Source organism: Naegleria lovaniensis (assembly GCF_003324165.1).
Source record: "Naegleria lovaniensis strain ATCC 30569 chromosome Unknown tig010, whole genome shotgun sequence".
Classification (NCBI taxonomy): domain Eukaryota; phylum Heterolobosea; class Eutetramitea; order Acrasida; family Naegleriidae; genus Naegleria; species Naegleria lovaniensis.
The window spans coordinates 531,048-556,394 of record NW_025407832.1 but is presented as its reverse complement, the minus strand read 5'-3'; the positions used below and the strand labels follow the sequence as shown (position 1 = coordinate 556,394).

The window sequence follows — 25,347 nt, the reverse complement described above, 5'->3', positions numbered from 1 at the left end:
TTATTATTTGAACGTTACCTTTTGATGATCATCAAATGTGCGGAATATAAATGATACAGCTCAAGAAGCCAAAGAAGGAAGATAAAGTTGAAGATGAGTCTGATGTTGCTTTCAAACAAAAGCAAAAGGAAGAACAAAGGGCTCTTGAGCAGGCCAAGAAGGAATTAGCTGCTAAAAAGAAGAAGTAATTTTGTTCGTTAACGACTAGATTCTTCCCACTCTCAAGTATTGTTTTGTAGTTAATTTCCCATGAACACACACATGTAGAGATCACCAACAAACAACGTTGTTGTTTGATAATGATTATCTGCAATAAACAATCATCAGTAATTTATTCAACATTTTGTAGTCTGCTGCAAAGCTGTTAGTGACTGTGTTCCAGTGTGCGACGCCATCCCACTTCACAGACGCATTTGAAAAAGGCTGAGACAAAACGAGTTCAATTTGTCATCTGCCAACACACATCAAAAAATGTCTGGAAAGGCATCCAGCTCGTCTTCAGTGTTAGAAAAGAAAGCTTTCTTTGAAGGATTGGGCCATCAACTCTATCAACAGCAACAACAAAACGCATCAACCATGACAAGTCCAAGATCGCTACCTTCAACTCCACGATCCAACACTACGACAAACTTAACTTGGGAATCAACACCAAATTCCTCTTCACAAACCGTTTGTTCACAAAATGATACCGAAGCCATCGCTACTAACAACAACCACCAACGTGAACCAACTGCTCTAGAGGAAGAACCCACTGAACCAATGTTGACAACATCATCAATGAATGAAATGTCGAATGTCGAACAGACAACAACAACAACGATTCCCGAACTACAACAACAACAACCACAACAACAAGAAGAAGAACACTCTTCCTCATCGACCGCTCATCTAGAAAAGGAACGACGAGTTCATTTCAAACAAGATGAAATACAACAAGAGAGAGAAGCGAAAACCAATGTCATGGTTTCTTCTGAAAACAATGAAATCATTTCAAATCATACCAATGACCATGGTATTGAAATACCGAATACAAGTATCAACAACATTCAACTTGAAGATCATTCAGAGGATTCCCTTCATACCAACAACCACAACAACACACATGAATCATCGACCAATTCAAATATTCCCTCTCATTTGGAAAGTACTCCCACTAGTAGTAGTAGCAACAATGGTGTCAGTGGCAACAACACTACAACAAGTGGTAGTACCAGCAATAACGTAAAAACAACATGGAATGCATCTCCTTTCATGGCAACAAGTAGTTCCATTCCTAGTGAAACGTCTCGATTGTTGACATTCACAAATGCAGTCAACGAGTCAAATTCCAGTACTTGTGTTCACTCTCCGAACGGAGGAAGTATTTCTCCTCCTCAACCGTCCTTCGCTGTCAACCCGTTATCCGATCCATCAGTCATGACACGAACATTAAAAGATTTTAAAATTGTGAAAAAGATTGGAGGAGGAAATGAAGGAGCAGTGTTTTTTGCAGAATTGAAAAATCCACTCACAGACGAAGATCCCAACGTAGCCATTAAATTGGTCATTTGTGACGATCCACAAGAAGTAGAATCAACTCGGAATGAACTTCAATTTTTATTGACACTTCTACAGGAAAATATTGTGAAACATTATTACATTTTTGAAGAAAAGAAGAAGGGAGTGATGAATGAACAAACTCGATTTTATATTGTGATGGAATATTGTGCAGATGGAAGTTTAGAACTTGAAATTAACAAGAGACAACGAGAACAACGACCTTTTGAAACAGAACTTGTTAAACGATGGACCAGACAAATTTGTCAATGCATGAATTACATGCACAGTCAATCGATTGTTCACAGAGATATCAAACCTGATAATATCTTGTTAGCCAAGAACAAACAATTTATCAAAGTTTGTGACTTTGGTTTCACACGAAAGGATAAAAAACTCATGACCACAATTATGGGAACCATGAAATACATTGCTCCTGAAATGCTTGACAGTAGAGTGTATGATGAGTCGGTCGATATTTGGTCATTGGGAGTTTTGCTTTTCCAATTAATTTGTTTGTACACACAGGCAGAAATTCCAGATCTCATTCTTGAAATTAGAAACAATCCAGATTATATTCGTGAAAGATTGAAGGATCACGATGAAGTTCTTGTGCAAATTATTGAGAGATGTCTCAAAATTGATCCTGTTGATCGTCCAGAAGCGAAAGATATTATTGAATTGATTGACAAACAAGAGTCTATTGATAGCTCATTTCAACAACAAGAAACACCAGTCAATATTCCAAAGAATACTGACAATTTCCAAGACAATGATGTGAAAGAATTGGCCAAATTATTGGATCAATTAGAACGAGCAAGATTGTTAAAAATTAAAGATCCACTCAAAGCCATCGAGTTAGATAGAGCAAGAGAATTCTGGAGAGCAAATGGATGGGCAAATCAAAAAGAAGTATTGTGGGTGGATTTCAGAGAGGCCTATCAAAAACATGCATTGGATTTTAACAAAATTCCAAAGAATGCTGAAAGAGGTTTCAAAAAGATGATTACAGCCAATCAAGAGTTTGATGTCTATAGTAACGATGATGACAAAACAGGTATTGTCACTGTACTCAGCTACAACAACTTGGTTCGAAGAGCTGGATTTCCATTCAATTTGGATGTTTTAGATCTCATTCAAAATTGTCTAGTTTTGGGAGAATATGATTGGAATATTGAAAAATATAACAAACCCATGGATCCTCAATCCTATGCGCATGCAGAGAGACAATATTTGAATATGATTTTACAGAATGAGAAATTATTTGTGGATCCAATTAGTCAGGAGACACTTTCTGTGGATGACCATTGCGTTTCTCTTCACCTTTTACAACATGGAAAAGATTGGATTGATGAATTTATTGGAGTTGGTGCCAATACTCTCTCAAATGTCACCATGACAAGTGCCACGAGCTTTAGTGACGAGAAGGAATATGAAAATCATCGAAGAATTCATTTAATTGAAATGTTTAGTGAAGGACATGCCATTCAAAACGAGGAGAAAGAAAAACAATCCGATGTTGAAAACTTTAATGCTAAACAAAATCTATTGCATGAGAATGGAGATGAATTTATCACTTCGCTTCCTTCCAATTGCCTTCGATTTATGCTACTCAGTAACGCTTCCTGTGGTAAGACGTGTATGTTAAAAATGGTCATGTCACGCCTTGTGAAAAATAGAATGCAACAACGAGAGACATCGGGAGAGAAGGTTCTCATTCCACTCCTTGTTCCGGCTGGTCTTTTTGCAAGTTTAACCAACGAGGCCGAATTCTTTATCAAATGCATTCGAGCAAGTGCTGGAGGTAGTATTGGAAATAGTGGCAATACTGTGAGATATTTGGATACTTTGGAACATTTCTTGTTGACAGCAATTAAGGAACAGCGAGTGCTTTTTATTTTTGACGGAGTGGATGAAATTGCTTCTCCTCAACAAAAGAAGCGATTCCTTCAAAGTTTGATGGAATTTTTCCCACCACAAGAAGAAGTTCCAGATTCCAATGGTTTAATTCTATCCAGTAGATTGGGAGGTATTGAAGCAGATGTGAAAACGAGAAAATTCTTTTCATCCTTCACAGCAGCGAGTATTCAAAATTTGACCTTTGATATTCAAAAACGAATTGCACAAAAACGAAATGTCAACAATGAAGCTTTCCTTTCTTCCATCAAGGGAAAATACAGAGAATTGGCAAAAACTCCAATTCTTCTTTCACTCATCATTGAGGAATTCAAAATCAAGGGATCGCTTCCAGAAGTTCGATCCAAGATTTATTACAATGCTCTCGATACCATTACAAAACTTCACTACAGCAAACTCGTTGGAGATCAACAACGAGTTCCCAAAATGCAAAAGACACTCATTGAATTTTTAAGAAAGGTTTCAATTTTTCTTCACAAATTACGAAGACTCACATTCAGCACTGAAGATTTCACACACTCACTGGAATTGGCTCGAAATCTCTGTACGGGTCCCAACGATGACAAGAAACTTGCGTTTATGAGTTTAGCGGAGGGAGATTTTGCATCCAAAGGAGACGATTGGATTTTCAACGCTGTTGCCAATCCAGAATTTCAAAAGCAATGGGAAGCTTTAAAGAAACGAATTGATTCTGGTAAATTCCCTCTCATTGTTTCAACTGGTGACGGAAAGTATCGATTCAGTCACACTTCATTTCAGGAATATTTAGTGGCGAGTCATTGGGCAGATGCGACCCATGTGAGTGATTTTAGAATTCGATCGACAGGACCATTCGCTAAAAACAAATTGGAATATTTCAAGGAAAGAATTCGACAATTGGTTGTAGATCCTTTTTACAAGTAAGTTTTTTTTTTCATATTTACATGTGATCTTTGAAACAACAACACACAACATGTGATCATTGAAACAACAACAACTCATTGACAATCCATGAACAACATGATGACATTAAAAAACAAAATGAAACAACAACAACAACTCATTGACAATCCATGAACAACACGATGACATCAATGAACAACTCATTGACAATCCATGAACAACTCATTGACAATCAATGAACAACTCATTGACAATCAATCAAAAAACAAACAAATAATGATATCAAAAAACAAACAAACAAAAAAAACAGAGAAACATTCCTATTTTGTGCTGCAGAGATGAGTCGATCTGATTTTGAAGAGTTTATCAAATTCCTCATGAACAAACTCTTCAAACACAACATTGGTCTCGTCGATAGCATTATTTATAACATGATTATGGAACGACCCAAGTCCGAGCATGGTGAATATACCAAGATTATGAAACCATTACGAAACGATGAACGAGTTTCCATCATTGTCAAGGGTCTCATTCACGAATCTGAAGATTTACGAAAAATGGCTCTTTGTCGATCCTTCATGTTTAATGAACTTTTTGACAAAATTGGTGATGGTTTATTGAATCATATTCATGACAATGAAAATACATTACAAGCTCTCTCACTCGTCATTCCTAAAGGTGAACAGAAATATGTGAAAATTTTACTTGAAAAACTTTCAAATATTAGTGACATTCAAGTGAAGAGAAGAATTTGTTTGTGTATTGGAAAGATTTCAGATAAGGGAGATTCCATGGTTGTGAACATGTTGTTAAATATTATTCACAATACTCCACGTGAAAGATCGAACATTTCTCTCATTGAAGCGTGTGTCGATAGTGTGTGTCGAGTTGGTGAAAAAGGTGACTCGAACATTATCAATGCATTAATTCCCATGTTAGAAGATTACAACTTTAGACGAATTGCATCGATTGGATTAGGAATGATTGCCAATACGGGTGACAAACAAGTCATTTCAGCTCTCACAAAGGTTGCTAACAAGTGTCAAGAAGCATGTCTCTGTTTAGGTAAATTAGCTGAAAAGGGTGACATGGAAATTATTGACACGCTATTGGATTGTCTCAAAGAAAATAGTTTTGATGATTTAATTGTCAATGAAGCCATCTCGTCAGTCGTCATTCCAGATTTACTTCCAGTCATTCAAGATCGATTATTAGAAATGTTACTCAATGAAAGAAAATCCATTTCGTATCGAGTGGCAATGGCATTGGGTCCAATTAGTCAGAGAAAGAATTATGGACTTGTTCGATCTTTGGTAGACATGCTCTATACTGTGAAACCAAAAGATCGAATTATTTGTGCACTTGGATTTTCATCTCCAAAAGAAGATTCTGAAATTATTCACGAATTATTGAAACAATTATCAAACAAACAATCCAATTATGTCTTTAGGGAACAATCTGCATTGGCACTGGCTCATCTCGCTAAAAAAGGAGATGAACGTGTCATTGATGAATTATGTAAGAGACTTCACACGGATCAGGAAGAAGTCATTGTCGCATGTACGACTGCTCTCGAGAAAATTACCAATCCCAACAATCAAAAAGTACTCAACATGTATGTTGAATTATTGAAACATACGGATATTGGAGTTGTTGAAGTTTCTGTGAGATATCTTGGAAGAAAATGTGAACGAGGTTCAGAATCCAAGTTGATTGTGAAACATTTGATGGAGCGATTGGAAAATCGTGAATCTCCAGAAGTGGTGCGAGCATTGTGTGCTGAAGCATTGGGTTATGTGGCAAGTTTCAATGATGAGAGAGTGATCAAGTGTTGTCTCAATATCATCACTGAGGAAGGAAAATCAATGACTGTGTTGAGATTATTCTGTTTGAAAGCAATTGGAATGCTCAAATCAGTGAAACAAGACGATTATGTCACTTCAACTTTATTTGAGTATATTGTGAATTTGAGTACAACCAATATGGACTTGGATTCCAAAAAGTTTATAATTCATGCCACATTTATCATTTCACTATTTTGTGACCTCAAATCCATGGTGGATCGATTGAAAAATAAGAATTACAAGTCACACAAACATCTCATCTTTGATATTGTGGTAAAAGGAATTCGATTTATTCGATTATTTAACCAGAGCTATCGATTGGATGATGAGAGTGTGCTGCTCTTGCAAAAACAAGACGATTTGGAAGCATCGTTTATCTTGATTGAAAATGCTTTGATGGAAGGAGGTGTTGTGGATGTCAATAATTAAATGGATAGCGAATAGATTATTTAAAAAGAATTTTTTTTAACTCTCCTTAATGCAAATATTACTTTTTATTTGAATTATCTTCTTGGCTGCAAGCATTCATTTGAATTATCTTCTTGGCTGTCTTCCACCTCTTCCGCGACCACCTCTGAAACCGCCTCTGAAACCGCCACGACCTCTAACAGGGGTTGGTCTTGGAGCATTGGGTGCCTTCTTTTTGAATGATTCTTCTTCCTTTTGTTGAATACCAGCCTTTGCAATTCTAACCTTCACGTTATTAATCACATTCTTTCCTTGATGTTGCAATCTCATGGCCAATTGAACGGAATCAGGGTGAGCAAATTCAACAAATGCATACTTTTGAGATTGATAATTTTCAGCAACCTTGTGCTTGAGGATAGAGACATTCAAAATCACACCACATCTATTTTGATAGAAGAGTCTCTTGATTTGTTGGCTTGTGACAGTACCGGGGAGAGGTGTAATGTAAACACTTCGATCTTGTTTTTCTGGATCCTTGACGTCAACAAGCTTGGCAAGATCGAATTCAATATTTCTGTCTTTGCACGAGTTCAACAAGAGAGAAATATCAGATCTCTTTGGTGTGGACAAATAGTTGCCAGCAAGTGCGAGGTAAGTCACAGCAGATCTTGGATTATCTTGAGTGATGGCAGTTGCAATGGCCAAACCTGCTTTATCATTGATATGGTTATGCTTCAAACCAACTCGCTTCAATGTGGTATTCACTTGCAACAATTTAACAATTGCCATAGCACCTCTAACCTTAATTCTATTCAAACCCAAGTCAAGATTAGTCAATGTAGAATTGTGTTGAAGAGCTTCGCTCAACAATTGAGCACCTTCAATTTGAATAAAGCATGAGAACAAGTTCAAAGTCTTAATACCCTTATTCTCTTTCATGATTTGAGACAAGAAATCAGCTCCAATGACACCAATGTCGTTTCCTGAAATATCGAAATGCTCCAAAGTGGTGTTTGTTTGCAAAGCAGCAATCAATGGCTTCAATCCATACTTTCCAATATTGTTATTTCTCAACAACAAGGTCTTTAGTGGCAATGCAAACTTGCTAGTTAACGCTTCTCCAATGCCCTCCATGTGTTCACGATTAATATTACATTTGGAGAGATCCAAGTACACCAAACGATGAGACATCTTTAAGATTTCACCAATAACTCTTGGGAACTTGTTCTTATTGGCTGGATAGCTGTCAAATCGATTTCCTGACAAAATGATTCTCTTGAGGTTGATCAATTGTGGAGGAGGTTGATTAGCTTGATCTTCATTGGAGGAGTCCTTTTGAGGAGTTGCCTTCTTATGACCAGCTGTTTGCTTTTGATGCAAGGCAAGTAATTCTTCATAGAAGCTGAAAAGATCGGTGCATGTAATGCCGTTGGACATTAAATTGATATCTTCAAGATGTTGGTTATCCTTGAGTGAAGCAGCAAGATATTTCACATTCTTAAAGTTTGTCTCGGCCATATCAATTTCCTTCAAGTTTGACTTTCCTAACTTGGTGAATACAGTTTGAGAAAGATTAGAAACACCAATAGTCTTCCATAAATTCAACTTCTTAATCGATTGGCTCAAGTCAAGCAATTTACCAATACTTGAGTCACCTGTGGACAATTCACCAGTGGACTTACTGCAATCAACTGCCTCAATAGAAGTAGAATAACTGAGGTTTTGGAAGATTTGTTGCAAACCACCTGCTGCAGGATTGCCAATAAATGTCAACAACTTGAGTTCCTTCTTAACCAACAGCGCTTCAGCAATGGCCTTTGCTCCACTGTCTCCAATGTTGCAACGTGACAAGTCAAGCTCTGTCAAGTGTGGAAGATTTTCATGTCTTCTCAAAAATTGTGCCAAATATTCAGCTCCATCGTTACCAAGAGAGTTACCGTTCAATGCAATTCTTCTCAAGTTAGAAGAAACAAGTCTTCCTTTGGTCAATTCTTGAATGGACTGAGAGGTAATATCACAACTATCGAGGATAAGGTTTTGTAATTGACCTGGATTGTTTGAAAGACCTTTGATCAAAGCACGGAATCCCTTAATACCAAGTCCATCCTCGCCACGAGAAATGATCAATGTGTCCAAATTTTTAAGCTTGGTGAGGACACAAGTCAAGAAGTAATACTTGCTCTTAAGCTTCTCTGGGTTAAACATTTGAATTTCCAAACGAGGAATCTCTACAGAGTGGTCAAGAGTTTTGTGGAAATAGTCGAAATCAGCAGAATCGTTAAGATTTGAAATCACATCTTGCAAATTGTTTTGCAAGTACAACTTTCTCCATGGATTTTCAGTGTTGGCAAGATAATCTGGCAATTCAACAAGTCCCCATCTTTGTGAACATCTCTCTTTCCAGTTATCTTCATTACCTTCCAAAACCATATCATTTCCAACACGTACAAGGAAAGCGTCTAAACCAACTTGCTTGGATTGTTTGGCAAATTCCTCTGGAGTCATAACTTCGAGCGAGCTACCATGGTATTTCTTTTCCTTTGACTTTTTGATAGACTCCTTTAAAATCTTGATAATATCTTCCTTGTTGTAGACCTTGTCATCATGGACTTGCTTGAAAAAGTCGATATAGTTCTCAACCTTACCGATCTTTTCAATGGTATCAATGAACATGTCCTCATACTTGAGTGGACATCTTCCCAAGTGAACGTCAAAAACTTTAGCAACTTCCTCTCTTGTCTTGGCATTGTTTGGATGGCTGACCTGTTCAATGAAGAATACATTGAACATTAACAACTTTTGGCTTACTTTGGTCGTTTCAAAAGAGTACTTGAGTCTGTCATCATCAGTGAATTCATCACTGGAATCCATTTCTAATTCTTCATACTTGTTTAACAACCAAAAGACGTTTCTTGTGAATGATTCTTGAATATAGGCATCTCTAACGTCCTTCCAAGAGTAATCACTCACTGGAACCAAAGCCAAGAATTCACCCAAATTTGGACAAACATCCTTGTGTCTAGCTTGTTCATCCTCAATAAAGTTCTTGACAGAAGCATTGATCTTTTCCAATAATTGTGGATACTTCTTGATGAATTCAAGCAACAATCTAAAGAAATGGCAATATCCTCTTAAAGCTTTGATACTGGCATGCTTTCTATTAGACATGACTTCAACGGTCATGGTTGCCATGAGTTTTGGCAAAACTTCTAAAACCATTTCTGGTTTGAAGTTCTTTGCAGAACCAGAACAAATAATTGAAATGGCACGTTCTGCAAGATACATTGCCTTTTGGCCATGCTTTTCATCAATATAAATTGGAATCCAGTGTGTGAACTTTTCATTGTAAGAAGAGGTTCTCAATCCATGATTCATGAAAGCTCTCAATGAAATCAAATCCAAAGGAGTTTGAATAGATTTGATTTGACCAGTTCTCAAATTCTTTGAATATGAGATACCATAACCAAGAGCATCTTCCTCATAGGTTTCTCTGGTAAAGAAACAAACAAGTTCACTCTTTGCAGCAATAGCTTCAATCTCTTCACTTGACTTGACAGATTGCTCCTTATTCTCAACAAACAAGTGTTTAGTTTCTTCAGCGTCCTCAGGGAAGTTAGGGTATGGCTTATGAGGTGGCAAGTGATGTGGAGTAATGGATCGATCACAATAATTTCTCGATTGTTCAACACTCCATTTGACAGCACTGTGCCATTCCTTCTTCTTTTGCTCATAAGTTTTTGGATCCTGAATATTGGCCAACACACGAGAGACATCAGCTTCGAACAAGAACGCTTGCAATTGGACCAGAATGGACTGAACAGTGTAGGCAGTGGACCATCCGCTGTACTTCTCTCCAGAGTTTTCCTGCAACATGTCCAAGCACACAGTGTTACCAAACACATTTGGATGTTCAATTCTGGTACACAAGGTGATGGTTGGTGGCTTTTGAGGATACTCTTGAGGGAAGTTCATGATGATGTGGAAAATACCTCCCTCATAGGCTCCGTAACCTTTGAGATTGCAATGCCAGGTAAAGAGGTTCTTTTCGCTCACTGGGCAAGCACTGAATAAGTTCATGCACATGCATCATCATCGTCGTCATAGAGAGAGGTCAATCATCACGAGTTGAATTTGTTAGAAAACTGAACGAATTGGAATCAAAATAATACTTACTTGATACCCTTCAAAGGGTTTTCAATGATCTCCTTCCAGTCCTTCATCAGACGCTTGGTAGCGACATTTTGAATGGCTGATTGTTGTTTGGTTTTTCCAATCTTGGTCTTGACTTTCTTCAACATTTTTGTAGAGAGAGATGATAATTGCTTTGCAATATTGAGAGGAGAACAGAATTGATCTTTGATCAATATGAAAATAAATGATCGGAATGATCAGACGAATTTGTTATAATGATGGATGTACAGAGAGAAATTGATGTTGTGGGATCTATCAACTCTCTCAATGAAAATGTCGTATTAACAAGAATTAAAAATACTCAATGACGACTTGATGATTTTTTTTAACGTGATGGCTTGGGAATGGTTGTCGTTTATTGGATCTCTCTCAAAATGAGGAACTTTGATTGTTGTTGAAGAGGTATCAACATGGAAGTTGAAACTTTCACACACTTCTGCGAACGTAGATTGTTGAGGTGTGTTGAGGGTGCATTTTCAAAAGTTACCTATTCAACCCAAGTATGAAGCACTGATTAATGTCATTGAGTTGTGGTGTGATCATGATTCAATGGATAATCCTCATTGTTTTCAAAATACTGTTCAATATGCTTCATAATTCCCAACACAATGTCTTCTCTCCAATACCGCGCTGCCACTTGTACGCCAATGGGTAAACCAGCGCTGTTTTGCAATGTCTTTTTACAATATTGAAAGGTCATATCTTTTGAATTTTGTGTGGCAACGCTTGAAAACTCGACAGAATCATTTTCCCCTTCTCGAACACGAGTAATTGGACAAACACCAGCAGGCAATCCAAGATAATTGAACAAGTGAGCATATGCCATGGAAGGAATGACGAACGAAGAATCTGCATGACGATGTGCTGGTATGGAGGTTGCAGGACACAACACAGCATCGAATTTCCCTTCATCCAGTATTTTCATGAACTTGATGTTGAATGCATCTCTTCGTGATACGGCTTGTCGTTGCTGTGGAACACTAATTTCTGTGAAAGTTGTGAAACTATGACCCATAATGGTTTGACCCATCCATCGAGTGAGAGTGGCAAAGAAATTTAACACAAAATTTGGAAAGAGAGACAAATAATAGGGAACTTTGACTTCATCCACGAGTTGACTTCCTTGAGCTTTGGATCTAAATTCGACCATGCCATCCCCCATCAAAAGTTTCACATAGTTTCTCCATTCCCAGTACAAATCTAAATGTTGGAGTGATATAGTTTCAACGTGAGCACCCATCTCTTTCAAAGCATGGACAGTTTCATTCAATGCTCTTTCACACGATTTCGAAATGGAAAGAATTTCATTGTCATAAAACACAGCAATTCGTAACTTGGAAATGTCCACAAGATTTGGATCTCTCAACTCCACCGGAGGTATCCGGAGTGCCTCATGTGAAAAACCACTCGAATAGTCATCATACGGATATTGTGTCAGTACTTTCATGGATGTAATTAAGGATGAGACTCTTCTTGCCATGGGTCCCATTTGACATTGCACCGATTCCATTCCTTCATAGAGAACGAAATGTCCATGCATGGTGAGACGTCCTGAAGTTGGCTTGAGACCATACACTCCACAATGAGCCGATGGAAGTCTGATACTACCACCAATATCACTTCCAATACCTTTGTTTTTTCAATAGGTTTTGTGTGGAATTGTTGAATATTCAACATATATTTCTGAGAAGAAACTATGGAAAAATAACTCACCTAAAATCGATCCTCCATACGCAATCACAGCTCCCTCACCGCTTGAGCTTCCACCACTGGATCTCTCTCGATTGAAAGGATTGCATGTTCGTCCATAGACAGGGTTTTCACTAAAGTCTCCACACAACATTTGAGGAACATTGGTCTTTCCAATTAAAATAGCGCCTGATTCCTTAAATCGAGTCACAAGGATGGAGTCATGATCTGATAACACATGTTTGAGCGTGGTGAGCCCACTTGTGGTTGGAGTTGACTTGACATGAATACTTTCTTTGACTGTAAATGGAATGCCAAGCAATGGTTTTGCTGACAACATTTTTTCAATCCATGCAGATTCATTCCATTCATGTTGTTTCTGTTGTTGAGCAAATTGTCGCTCTCGTGAAATAAAGTTATCCATTTCGGAAGCTTGTTCTCTTGCTTGATCAAACAATTTCACACAAACAGCGTGGACTGTAGTGTCCATCCGTTCAATCCTCTGAATAAAGTAATCGATCACTTCAAGTACTGAAATTTCATTTCGAAGAACTCTTTCCGATATTTCTCTCAATTCCAAACAATGAAGATTGTTGCATCTAAGATTTGCGTTCATTTTTTGCAAGTTGTAAAATTGGGCAGTTCAAAAAAAAGATGAAATTAAGATTGTTATTGGACTGACTTGGAAGAACTTCGAGTGACTCTTCGTTCTGTTGTTGGAGGTGGGGCAGTACTTTTCTTCTTCTTGCTTTCTTTTTCAGTTGATTCGTCATCAGCTTGTTTCTTTTTTCTTTTTGATGCTGCTTTCTTTTTTGGTTTTTCCTCGTCAGAATCGATCTGCTTCTTCTTCTTTCTGTTGTATGTTCTTTTCTTTGGCTTCTCTTCCTCCTCATCGCTTTCCATGTCTAGTTCTGTTTGTGCTTTTTTCATCGTTTTCTTAGAATTGGCCGAATATTTTCCTGTCAGTAAAAAGTGTGCCCAACAAATCATGTCTTCGGGTTTTGTATCAAATGTCACTGACTCAAACCATGTCTTCCATTTCTTATCTACATCTTTACAAGCTTTGAGAGCTTTCTTGACAGCTGCATCTTCTTCATCAACAGTATCTGGACGGTTTTCATGAATCCATGTAATGAATTTTATACAAGATGCCACTAGATCTGTATTTCTCCAATCTGCATATTTCTTGCCCTTTTTTGAAGCACTAGACAGCATGGGAATGGCATCCAACATTGGTTTCAAGTATCTTATTTCTAGAAATGTCTTACCATCACAGAGAGCAAACGGTGGGATAAGCTTTGCTTCCATACATTCTTTAAGTCTCTGGTCACTCATACTGTTTAAATTACTGGGATCAAAGCAATGAAATAGATTATATTTTTCCAAGATTGCTACCCACTCAGAGAAAGAATAAAGTGAGAAAATTGGAATTGATTTTCTTAGAGTGTACCATTGGGAATATAATCGTGCAGGATCGGGCTGTAATGTCAAATAGTGGGAATATCTGGAGGAAGAATGTTCGTCCTCTAAATATAAAGCAGTGATGTAAATAGGTGAATGATTATTCACGGTAAGAAGTGTTGTGAAACATCTCTTAATGTAATTATAGTCGTCCAAGTTGTCGAGAATCTCTTTGTCAGCGGCAAAATTTAAGGTTGTCAGATCAGTCTCACCTGGATCAAAAACATCTAATTTTCTATACTTGGCGCTGTATGTTTCATTCAAAGTTATAGTACCACTGATATTGATAAATAATATATACTTTAAAAACTGGAATCGTGTAACGATTTTAGTTTCTGGATCATTGTTTTGATTTCCCAAAATTTGTTTGAAATTTTGTAAATCCTCTTTACGCTGTCTTGCGTTGGCAAATGATCGACGACCCCAATAGGACGGGAATATTGTCGAGAGATCGTCGATGTCCTTATTTCCAAATGGAAGTACAACATCATTGCCATAACGCTTTTCCGTGTAAGAGGATCGCAATGCACAATCACTGATAATGAGAGTTTCTACGCGAGTTAATGCAATGGCGTTCAAGACTTCGTTACTAACAACCATATTGACCAAGGTGATCTTTTTAACTCCACGACATCTGGCAATGATTCGTAACAAATCCACATATTCAATTTTAGAAGCATTGACATAGCCTGAATTTCATCATCCCGAAATAGTTTGAAATGTTTTTTTGAATTCATCGATTTAAAGTAATCGATTTCATTACACAAATAATGGAATCATATAGAAATTAGTGATTCAATCGGTCTCAACAATATACCAAATTGATCACATACCAAAGTGCAAATGAAAATTAAATTGTTCGGCATTTCTACTCATGGAATTTAATAGGTAATCCACTTGTTCACTCCAGCTCTTGCACACAGACGAGAATTTGAAACAATATGGCAATACAGGCAAGAAGGAAAGAATTTCCCCGTAGATTTCTGTGGGAATATCGCCCCAGCCCGGAGCTGAACATGATGAATTCCAATCGTTGGCTACTTGGAGTGTAGACATTTTTTTCGTTTTTCAAATTTTCCAGCTTGGTGTTGAATAACTCGAGTGAAGACGTGTAAGGATAAACATTTGTTTACTCTTGCAAAAGTCTGCCATAGGTGTGTGGCTGTCTTTGATGAAGCAAAGGAAAAGCTTCTCTCCATAGATTCATTTGCTCAAAGTCAAGGGTGGCCACTAGCACACATGGTTGGTCACGAGGAGCTTCTGATAACAACTGTTTTTGGCACCATTGCATGATCAGAGACAACATGATGAGATTTGAATCATTCATTGGTCAAAAACATTCACCGCCACGCTCAACAACTTACCTTTCCACCAGGTGCACAAATAAAACTCGATCCATAAAAATTAAATTCAAATTTCTCGGCCATAGTTGAACTCTCATCATGACACACCTTCTTCTCCTCAATCGCCTCCAATACACGAGGACCTGCACTTTGTTTCCCAACTCGATTAGCAGCAGCCACAAAAACTCCATTAGCAATGGTGTGAGAAATCATGATCGTTCTCCACATGGGCATGGTATCTAAGTGAGGATAGAGGGGTTCATTTCCAATACATGTTGGATAGAGAATGAGTTCAGCTCCTTTCATCATCAATGAATATAAAATCATAACAAAATATTCCAATGTGAATGAGAGATTCAACAATAATGAAGTATCCCTTCCACTAACCTTTGAGTGCATAAATTCTAGCAAGCTCTGGATTCCACTGATCATAACATGTTGGCACTGCGACTTTAATTTTACCAGTATCATGAACAGGATAATCACTATCACCTGGTTCAAAGAAATCCACTTCATTGTAGCCTGGTCCAGATGGAATGTGTTGTTTTCTGGTCTTGCCCAATAAACTTCCCTCTGGACGAACAATCACGGCAGTGTTGTAATAATGTGTCTTGAGATCGTTTGGATTTTCATACTTTTCAAATAAACTTCCAACAATAAAGACTCGATGTTTCAATGCTAATTCTCGACAGAATGCTAGAGTAGGACTGTGTTTTTCAATCTCATCACTTGTAGGATTCTGAATTTCCATGACATTAATGGCCATTGTTAAATTTTCTGCCCAATCAAACACTTCGGGATTATCTTCCTTGGTTAAATCTCCAGGATATCGAATCATGAATAATTCTTGTAATAAAACGAGATGAGAGCCTTGCTCGGAGGCCTGTTGAACCTTGTCGGAAATATCTTTTTTCAATGCTTGAATATCTGGATTGAAATGACATTGAATGACTCCCAATTTGATATTTTCTCGTTTGGATGAATTCATGATGGTGGTGTGTATCTGTTGATTCGAAAATTTCAATAATTTAAATATTATGTTTAAAGATATTTTTTAACCATGTGGCACCAGTCAACTTTGGAAATGACGAATTGTAATACTTGGTTCAGAATGGCCAACAATCTTTCAAACACAAATGGAGGGCCAAACTTTCCTCAAAAAAATGTTAAATCATCATCATGAAATCTCTCAGAAGCTTGATGAGTTCACCTTATTGGAACATTATCATCATCACGAAATGCCAATGGATACAAGGTCATGGCTCTTTGTATGCGGAAAGAATGATCATTATCAATTGATGTGCAAGCCTTCTTCTTCTTCATCGGAGGAAGGAAATAATAAGACCATTATTTCTTGTTTGATCACTCCACAACTTTCCGAGTGGTACAAAATTATGGATGATGTGATAGCAATTGCTAATGGAGATATTCATACATTGTTTTTAACGAAAAGTGGACAAGTGTTTGGAATTGGAAATAATCAACAAGGTAATACTATAATTTTAATGATAAAATTGTGTTGATTTGAACTTTGAGAATATGTGATAACTGTTGATGTTTCATGAAATTTTTAGGTCAGCTTGGTGAGTTTTATTGACTGCTTTAAGAATTGCATTGGTATATTTGTTGATCACATGTATCGAACTTGGCAGGAGCCGAAAATGTGGATCTAATATCGAACTTGATAAGAATTCCTGTTAAAGATGATGTTAAAGTTACAAGTATTATATGTGGAAGCTTTCATTCCATGTTACTTGGATCTAATGGTTCGGTATATGTCGCTGGCGATTCCTCTTTTCATCAATTAGGTATTGAAGATCAAGAAATTGTGACAGAATTTACAAAAGTACAGTTTCCAGAACCTAATACTCATGTTTCCTTAATTGCCACAAGTTACTCTCATTCCGTGTGTTATTGCGAAAATGGTAACAAAGTTTTTGGAATGGGAAGCGTTTTTGAAGACATTTACGGTGATGCCTATTGCACTCCACAATTATTACCTCTATTTCAAAACAAGTTTAATTGTACTTTGAAAACCATTCAAGCAGGTTATAGATATACCTTATTTTTGACATCTGAAAACGAAGTGTATTTGCATGGAAAATTTGAAAGAACATTGTATGCACAACCTATCAAAATTTCCATACCAAACATTAGAAATATTTTCGCTGGTGGTAATCATTATTTTCTTGAAACATTGGACTCCAAATTTTATGGATGTGGCTTAAATGATGACAAACAAATACCTTTCTACTCTGAAACGGTCACCATTACTCCTGTTGAAATTACACCTCCTCAACAATTCTCAGATTTCCGCATTACAAGCATAGCAGCAGGATCATATCACACTGGAGTGGTTACTGCATGTGGTAGAATTTATACATGTGGATGGAATGAGCTAGGTAGGTAGTCTTAAATTAATGTCCTATTGTCCCTCATTATCACAAATGGCAACAATGCATAATGATTTATTGTGAATTAGGCCAACTAGGCTCCAATACTAAAGCATACAGCGTTGAATGTTCTCCATTGCACATGGATCTATCGGTTCAACTTGATATTTCTCGAGGTACAACTGCTGTCAAGATATTCATGTCTCCATCAGCTGATAATACCTTCCTCTGGTTTCGAAGAATAAGGGAAAAGTTGCAATTTTTCATCAGGCTCTTTCAAAAGATCCAAGGTGTTACTGCACGTTTTTCAGATATTGCAGTACATACTATTACTTGAGCAGCCACTCATTTGGACGAACGTAGCACTAAAAGATATTTCTGAAGTTGTACAAACAGTGGAACTACTCAACACAACCAAGTATCAACAAATTGAAATTCTTAAACGCAAAACAGTGAATAATATTGTAATATTCAATGTGCAAATAATTTAGTATTTAGATTTGTGAATAAGTTCAACATCTGACTCTCTGTTGAGAGCACGATCTATTTCACTGCGGCTCATCTCAAAAATTTCAATATCAGTCAGTGGCCTTTCTTGCTCGTTGAAAAAGTAAATATTGGTATTATTAAAAACAAAGTTAAGAAAATACTTTTCTGTGTCATCCAATTTCTTTTTCTTTTTTTGAATTTTTGAATTTGAATCTATATTGTCCTCGCGCAAAGATAGTTCTTTCTTTTCATCCATGGAAAAAATTGTTTTTAAAATTTCCTTTCGTATTGCCAATTGATTTGAGAGTAATATTAAATGATTGAGTCGGTCACAATTTTCCATCAGCAAGTTATAATACATTGAAAATGCACAATGAGGCATATAGACAAATGTTGTAATGTCAATCCTTCTTTTGCACTCTTCATTCTTCTCAATCCATTCCATCCCAAACTTTTCCTTAATATATCGATATAAATGTTCTCTGTCACCCGTAGACATTTTAATTTCAAAAACTGGATCGTATATGTAGCATTTCAATGTAATAGATGATGTACTCCTAGCATGATTTTCATTAGATAATGAATCGTGTTGATTCACGTTTTGAGAATTGTACTTGTTTTTGAAATGGTCAAGAATCTGCAATAATACTTTGAATTGTGATAACGCAATTTTATCTGAAATAAAGTCTCCAATTCCATAACAAATGACTTGCAAAATTTGTGATGACTGGTGAGGATGAAAATATTTCTCAATCATGGAACAAATAGTTTCCGAAAGCGATTCTCGAACTCGTTCCAAAGCCTTTTCAAATTTTGTTGGATTAAATTCGACGAAATCTTGATGGTTCATTGCTGATGAAAATTGAGAAGTATTATTATTTGGATTTAATTTTTTCTTTCTTTTCCAAGAAGATGAAAATGCATAATTCGTTGTTATTGATGAATATTTGTTGTTGTTGTTGTTGTGATGTGCCTGCAACCTTCGTCCCGAAGAAGAATTAGAATGAACGATTGTAAATCCTCCTTCTTGCATAATACTTTCATGAGTGTTCGTAGTGTGGTGGTTAACAACCATTTCTTGATTGAGAGGTGGTTCAGAGGACATTTTTTTTCAATTCAACACTCAACATGATTCATCTCTTTCAGAGAGCTCCTTAGAACAATATCTTGTTCTTACTCTCTGCATTGAGGATTGCCTACTGCTTCCATCATCAAAAAATTGCAGCAAATGATTGGCAGGAGTTTGCATTTGGAGGGACACCTTCTGAACCTCATTGGTATCCAAAAATAAACACAAAAAAATGAGTTTCAACCCAGAGAGCGAGGCTATGGATGGTACGTGTTGTGGTTAGAGGACTGGTGATCAAAATGTTGAAATAATATTATATCCAATACTTGATAATTTAATTTGATATAGAAGGAGATTTTGATCCTGAAATGATGTTGGATCAAGAGGAATATATGAATTTTGTTGGAGGAGAGGCCGGAGAAGCCGGAAAGAACATTCAACAACTTTTGAAAGAGTCGCTAGTTGACAAGGATTTCTACAATGGTATGTTGATCATGATTTCATGGTATCACCATGTATGATACATGATCTCTCACTTTTTTTTAGATTTCGATGATGACTTTGATGATGACGATTTGAAATAATCTTTTAAAACTCATTCCACTTTGTAACAAATACATTTACTCTTTCAATACATAATTTAATTCAATTTTACATTATACACATATCTACAAGGGAGTTTTACTTTTTGGCACCGGGTATTGTAGTTCTTTTGGCTTGCTTTCTTCCAGATTCCTCTTGAAAACCATTTGCCAGCTGTTGTGTGGTTTTTTGTTCGATCTTTTGAAGAATTTTCTTCCCTCGAACATTTTCCCAAGGGCTCTTCTCTTCTTTTGTGAAATCATCAAATTCCACATCGGATTTCATTTTCCTGTAATATTTCACATCATGATGAACGTTTCATTCGTGTCTAAATGTACTTACTTTGAGGCAAGTTTCGAAGAATTTGAATTTGGATGAATCATCTTGGAGTAGTGACCGAAAGGAGTGGCATCCAACTTGTCATATTGTACCACATCCAACATGTCTTGTTTCCTAAGTCCCATGGATGGTTTAGGAGGCATTTCTCCAATCTTTTTCTTTAAAGTTGTCTTGTATTTAAACGTGTCCTTTGACAACTCAAATGGATCATATTCATCCTCAAGCACAATGTCACGAAACACTCCACCATTGTTTTTATGTTTGTGATTGAGCTTATTGAGATATTCCTCAAATTTTAATCTCTTCTTTCGCTTAATTTCTTCAAAAGGCAGCTTTGACAAATGATCATCAATTTGATTTTGGATGGGATCAAAAACCTTCTCGCACCACTCTTCGTATATTTGCTGTCGCTTTCTCTCATCTCCTTCATGATAAGCTTCAAGTTTTTCATTGAGGTCTTTTAAAAACGTTTCTCGTTCTTCAAGAATGTCGTTCCAAAGCTCCTGAAATCGTTTTTCAGATTCTTCATGCTTTTTGTTTCGCAATTTCGTTGTGGTTTCTTTGATTTTTTGAAAATAGGCTTCAGTTTCTTGTTTCTTTGCTTCTCTTTTTAATTCCAATTTTTGTTTTTCTTCTCTAGTGATAATCTTGTTGAGAGGACCCGTGTTTTTACAAGTTGATTTTTGTTCCGATTGAACTGACGACGAAGAATCGCGTTGTTGCTGCAAACACTCGCATTGCTCTTCGTCATCGTAATAATCCTCAGGAACAGAAATGCTTTCAATGAGCTCTTTATAAAGTGAAAGATCATGTACAAACAGTTGTGATGGTGTAGAGGAAGTTGCTGCTGAGGTGGTTGATATGTTGTCAGCAGAGCTGTTGTTGTTCGAAAAGGCGGACGACGCGACCTTTGTGTCTGCCTTCTTCATTTTATTTCGTAGTTGAAATTTTTGGATTTTGGCGGAAATTACTTGTAAATTATGAAAAGATGACAACTGTGCATTATGAATTCATTGTTTTAGATAATTTATGATTGGTTTTATTTGTACAATCTTTACAGGTGAAGCTTAGGGTGTTGGGAAAATTGAAAGTATTAACAAGAGAAAATTGGAAGCAGGTAGTGTGGAGCAAAACAAATACTGGAAACCTAGATTTAAAATTCTTGTGACATGCTAGCACTTGTTGATCCTTCTTCAGTGGTCTTCTTGCTACCCTTTGTGGATTTGGCACCCTTGGTGGTTGTACCTGGCAACAAAACACTGTGAATGTTTGGAAGGACACCTCCGGAAGCAATAATCACTTCTGACAAGAGCTTGTTCAATTCTTCATCGTTTCTGATGGCCAATTGAATATGTCTTGGAACAATTCTTCCCTTCTTGTTATCACGGGCAGCGTTACCTGCAAGTTCGAGAATTTCAGCAGCCAAATATTCCAAAACGGCAGCCATGTAGACTGGAGCGCCAGCACCAATTCTTTCAGCATATCTTCCTTCCTTCAAATATCTAGCAAGACGACCGACTGGGAACTGAAGACCGGCTTTTGTGGATCTGGATTGTGGTTTGCTCTTTGGACCCTTTGGAGGAGCTCGGGTACCCATGTTCTTCTTCTTCTTGGACTTCTTCTCTTCAGTTTGTGGAACGTCCTTGGTTGCTTGTTCTTCAGTTGCAGCTGGCATTGTTGTGTGTTGGTTGTTGATGTCTTTTTTTTGTTGACTAAATTGAACAGAGGCAAAAAGCTTGGGCTTTAAAGACTAGACTTTTTGTTGTTTTGTAACGAAAATTTTTGGCGCAAAAATGAAAGTGGATCCAAAATTTTTATAAGGCTTGCAGGTACAAATCAAACGGCATTTTTCGATCTTCCAAAGCTGAGTTGAGTTGGCTGGTTTTGAGGGTAATTACGCTTTGAGCATGACAAGAAAGAATGGCTAATTATTTCTGGTCATCATTCCAAAAAGTTCTCGAGTTGTTTCTTCTCCGATAAATACCAACATCATCTACTCCCAATTTCTATTATCGCCTTTATAAATCAGCTTTTTCTACTGTTACTGCTGTGAAAATGTTTCAAATCCGAATTGAGACATGCCTTTATGCATAATATTGAATTCAACAGTAACTTCACCTCCGACACATTCAGTTCTGGTCACTTCTCTTCCTTCTCCTTTGCACACCAGTGTGGAATCAAAATACTCTGGAGCCACTCCTTTCACGGAACCAATGATTTTCTGTATGAGTGATGTACTCTGTGGTTTGAATAGTTTCACCGTCCTTGTGTGCTTCCCGGCTCCCACTGGCACTTGAACCCACCCATACCCGAGAATGGTTTGCTTGCTTGTTCCTTCTTGAACCACGAGACAGAGTTTGGGCCAACCATACGGATTGGTACTTCGAAATGATATCTCCAATGGAAAATTCCAAACACTCTTCGAATTGATACCTCTAGGTCTCATTGCTACTTGTGTGATTCCACTCTCCAAACTTGCACCTTCTCCTGTTGAGCGCACCACTTCCCAATCTTGCCCATAAACAAATTGGAAACTGCATGAAATGTTGTGATTTCCTGGATATTCACAATAGCTGATCACTCCATTCAAGATGACATAGAAAGATGAGCTCGGCGATAATGCGCTCGAAATTGTATTGTTGTTATTGTTTACCATCACTGCTGTTGTTGAATTATAAACGTTGTTGGTCGTTGTATTAAGATTAATGTTTGAAAAAAAGGATCGATCATTTTGAATAATCGACGATGAGGTGTTGAGAGCCTGTTGATGACCTGTTGTAGTTCCATGAAGGGGTGATTGCTCTCGTTCCCGACTATTCGTATTGAGAATGGAATGAAGGTTGTTATTGTTATTTACATTGGACATTGCAGGCAAACTTGAGGAAGAGTGATCTGCATTTTCCTTCCTGGACGTTGATGTAATGTTGGTTGTTCCACTATTATTATTATTGCTGCTGCTGTAGGCACTTGTTGGCCTGCCATAAGTTTTTCCCGATGAAGGTCGATTGATCATTTTTGCAATGTGATTTGATTGTCAAACGTGGGTGCTACCCTCAAAGCACGAAAGAATTTTTTTTGTAGAATGTCCGGACACAAGTTGGCGCGCGTTTTGTATTGAACAAGGCACTCACAATGAACGAGAGCGTGTGTGGTTGTGTTCACTTTCTTGCAACAATAAGGGAGAGCTTTATTTCAAGCTTTTCTGAAGAAGAGAGTCATTACATTTGCAAACAGCCTGACTTTCTTGAATAAACGTCTTTAACTGTGGAAATTCCTGTATATACTTTTGCATAATTAGCCTTGCACAAATATTCGTGACCCTTCCCACTGATTTGGTTTCCACTAATGATAACATCTATTTCAGTCCTCTTCCATTGATTTGTTTCTGCAAGATATTTACATCCGTTATCATTGATTTCATTGCCTGAAAGTGTGATGCACTTGAGTCGAGGAAAATTGTTCGTTCCTCTCTGAAAACACAAACATCCATTCTCAGTAATTGCATTGTGAGATAAAGATAAATCAGTGAGGGAGGGAAAAACACCATTCGCTAGAAATTGACAGCCTTCATCTCCAATCGAATTACTAGAAAGTATAAGTGTTTCAAGACTTGACAAAGTACCGTTCGATAGATTTTTCAATCCTTCTCCAGTGATGGTATTATGAGCTAGAGTTAAGGTTTTGAGGTTGGAAAGATTTTTGTTCGATAGTACGCCACAGCCTGAGGCCTGAATTTGATTAAAGGTCAAATCTAGGAATGTCAATTTTGAAAAGTATTTGCACTCGGCAATATCTCTACATGCACTTCCTGATAATTGATTCACACATAAATTCAAGTGGGAAAGATGGGAAAACTTTTCATCACAGAGAGGAGCAATTTCTCGAAGTGTATTGGATGCAAGATTCAATCGAACTATATGTCGAGGAGCATGTGTTACAAATGACTCTAGATCATTCGAAATTTCACATCTAGAAATATCTAAATCGGTCAACCTTGGAAGTGATTCATGCTCGAAAAGCAATGCAAGTCCCTCTCCTCCAATGGTGTTGTTTGAAATGTCGAGTATTAGCAAATTTTTAAAGCATTTGAGATGTTTGCAACCATTCTTATCAATATTGTTGCTGGATACATCTAATTCAGTGAGACTTGTTGGTTCTGTCATTTGACTCAAATACTCACAACCTTGATTGGAAATGGAACAACCTTTCAAAAACAATTTACGCAGATTGGTCATTTTAGAAAGGTGCAGACATCCAGGAGGTCCAATGTCGTTGTGACATAGATTTAACATGGTTAAATTGCTCAATTCTGATATTTTGTGACACGCATCGTGTTTCACGGCATTTCCATAGAGATTTAGCTCTGTTAAACTTGAGAAATTGTTTTTCAATAACTGATCACATACTCCGTCGTTAATATGACATCGAACCATTGTCAACGATTGAAAGGATTGTAAATTAATGCTTTTGAATTCTTGCATGTCTGTATCGTGCATGGTGTTCGAATAGATTTCAAACTTTTTCAAATATTGTAAATTCCCTTTTGCCATGTAAGGCAACACCTTTTCAAAAGAATAAATGGATTCAACTAAAACTCTCTGCAATTTTGGAAAATATGAAAATAAATTAAAGGGTTGATTTTTGAATTGGGAATGAACTTTCATTGCTGTTTCTTCAAAGAATGAAATTTCCAATCCTTTTAAAACTATTCCGGTCACTGATCCAAATTTGTTGTTCATACATTGTCGTATGAATATTATTCTGTTCTTGTCACTCATTGTAAAACTATTGATGGTCAATATACTTTCAATACAAATATCGATATCAGGTGATGTGATGATCTTGTTCCATTCTCTAGAGACAAGTCTTGCAACAGCAAAAAGCCAATTCCAACTGAAATTAGGAAATATGTGAGAAATTAATAGATCCATAGATAGGATGCCATAGGAGGGTGATACTGATGTGATGGTGGCCATGGATGGAGACGTTATCGGAGCCAAGTCTTTCCTTTGTTGTTCACTGTGTGTAGTTCGAAGTTGTGTGGAAGTCATTTTCTTTGACGCGTCAAGTTCATATTTCACAGCTCATTCCCTAATGCTGTTATAATATTGCCATCAAATGCTGAATAACAACCAATCACACACAGGAAGACCATATGGTCATTCCTACATTCAATACAATCCTCCTACCTTCATGTAATGACT

General features: G+C 37.1%; 12 protein-coding genes across 12 annotated transcripts; 3 read left to right on the top strand and 9 right to left on the bottom strand.

The window, feature by feature from the left end:
- Nucleotides 1–471: 471 nt before the first annotated feature.
- Nucleotides 472–6,608, top strand: C9374_000651 (uncharacterized protein; the record flags this gene model as incomplete). The annotated part of the gene is made up of 2 exons (XM_044696378.1): nucleotides 472–4,352; nucleotides 4,646–6,608. The coding sequence occupies 2 exons, from the start codon at nucleotides 472–474 to the stop codon at nucleotides 6,606–6,608; spliced, it is 5,844 nt and encodes a 1,947-aa protein (XP_044552479.1).
- A 105-nt stretch (nucleotides 6,609–6,713) lies between these two features.
- C9374_000650 (uncharacterized protein) lies at nucleotides 6,714–10,885 on the bottom strand (the record flags this gene model as incomplete). The annotated part of the gene is made up of 2 exons (XM_044696367.1): nucleotides 6,714–10,650; nucleotides 10,761–10,885. 2 exons carry the CDS (start codon nucleotides 10,883–10,885, stop codon nucleotides 6,714–6,716), a joined length of 4,062 nt encoding a protein of 1,353 aa, XP_044552478.1.
- A 413-nt stretch (nucleotides 10,886–11,298) lies between these two features.
- On the bottom strand, nucleotides 11,299–13,083 carry C9374_000649 (uncharacterized protein; the record flags this gene model as incomplete). The annotated part of the gene is made up of 2 exons (XM_044696355.1): nucleotides 11,299–12,407; nucleotides 12,492–13,083. 2 exons carry the CDS (start codon nucleotides 13,081–13,083, stop codon nucleotides 11,299–11,301), a joined length of 1,701 nt encoding a protein of 566 aa, XP_044552477.1.
- Nucleotides 13,084–13,136: 53 nt separating this feature from the next.
- C9374_000648 (uncharacterized protein) lies at nucleotides 13,137–14,984 on the bottom strand (the record flags this gene model as incomplete). Its single annotated transcript, XM_044696344.1, has 2 exons — nucleotides 13,137–14,617; nucleotides 14,762–14,984. The coding sequence occupies 2 exons, from the start codon at nucleotides 14,982–14,984 to the stop codon at nucleotides 13,137–13,139; spliced, it is 1,704 nt and encodes a 567-aa protein (XP_044552476.1).
- A 73-nt stretch (nucleotides 14,985–15,057) lies between these two features.
- Nucleotides 15,058–16,259, bottom strand: C9374_000647 (uncharacterized protein; the record flags this gene model as incomplete). Its single annotated transcript, XM_044696333.1, has 3 exons — nucleotides 15,058–15,198; nucleotides 15,293–15,570; nucleotides 15,659–16,259. 3 exons carry the CDS (start codon nucleotides 16,257–16,259, stop codon nucleotides 15,058–15,060), a joined length of 1,020 nt encoding a protein of 339 aa, XP_044552475.1.
- A 175-nt stretch (nucleotides 16,260–16,434) lies between these two features.
- C9374_000646 (uncharacterized protein) lies at nucleotides 16,435–18,001 on the top strand (the record flags this gene model as incomplete). Its single annotated transcript, XM_044696322.1, has 4 exons — nucleotides 16,435–16,759; nucleotides 16,846–16,854; nucleotides 16,924–17,673; nucleotides 17,754–18,001. 4 exons carry the CDS (start codon nucleotides 16,435–16,437, stop codon nucleotides 17,999–18,001), a joined length of 1,332 nt encoding a protein of 443 aa, XP_044552474.1.
- A 150-nt stretch (nucleotides 18,002–18,151) lies between these two features.
- On the bottom strand, nucleotides 18,152–19,258 carry C9374_000645 (uncharacterized protein; the record flags this gene model as incomplete). Its single annotated transcript, XM_044696311.1, has 1 exon — nucleotides 18,152–19,258. The coding sequence occupies one exon, from the start codon at nucleotides 19,256–19,258 to the stop codon at nucleotides 18,152–18,154; it is 1,107 nt and encodes a 368-aa protein (XP_044552473.1).
- A 196-nt stretch (nucleotides 19,259–19,454) lies between these two features.
- C9374_000644 (uncharacterized protein) lies at nucleotides 19,455–19,806 on the top strand (the record flags this gene model as incomplete). The annotated part of the gene is made up of 3 exons (XM_044696300.1): nucleotides 19,455–19,488; nucleotides 19,571–19,705; nucleotides 19,769–19,806. 3 exons carry the CDS (start codon nucleotides 19,455–19,457, stop codon nucleotides 19,804–19,806), a joined length of 207 nt encoding a protein of 68 aa, XP_044552472.1.
- A 97-nt stretch (nucleotides 19,807–19,903) lies between these two features.
- On the bottom strand, nucleotides 19,904–21,072 carry C9374_000643 (uncharacterized protein; the record flags this gene model as incomplete). Its single annotated transcript, XM_044696289.1, has 2 exons — nucleotides 19,904–20,093; nucleotides 20,147–21,072. The coding sequence occupies 2 exons, from the start codon at nucleotides 21,070–21,072 to the stop codon at nucleotides 19,904–19,906; spliced, it is 1,116 nt and encodes a 371-aa protein (XP_044552471.1).
- Nucleotides 21,073–21,296: 224 nt separating this feature from the next.
- C9374_000642 (uncharacterized protein) lies at nucleotides 21,297–21,818 on the bottom strand (the record flags this gene model as incomplete). The annotated part of the gene is made up of 1 exon (XM_044696278.1): nucleotides 21,297–21,818. The coding sequence occupies one exon, from the start codon at nucleotides 21,816–21,818 to the stop codon at nucleotides 21,297–21,299; it is 522 nt and encodes a 173-aa protein (XP_044552470.1).
- A 366-nt stretch (nucleotides 21,819–22,184) lies between these two features.
- C9374_000641 (uncharacterized protein) lies at nucleotides 22,185–23,156 on the bottom strand (the record flags this gene model as incomplete). Its single annotated transcript, XM_044696267.1, has 1 exon — nucleotides 22,185–23,156. The coding sequence occupies one exon, from the start codon at nucleotides 23,154–23,156 to the stop codon at nucleotides 22,185–22,187; it is 972 nt and encodes a 323-aa protein (XP_044552469.1).
- A 205-nt stretch (nucleotides 23,157–23,361) lies between these two features.
- C9374_000640 (uncharacterized protein) lies at nucleotides 23,362–25,194 on the bottom strand (the record flags this gene model as incomplete). Its single annotated transcript, XM_044696256.1, has 1 exon — nucleotides 23,362–25,194. The coding sequence occupies one exon, from the start codon at nucleotides 25,192–25,194 to the stop codon at nucleotides 23,362–23,364; it is 1,833 nt and encodes a 610-aa protein (XP_044552468.1).
- Between the last annotated feature and the right edge of the window lie 153 nt (nucleotides 25,195–25,347).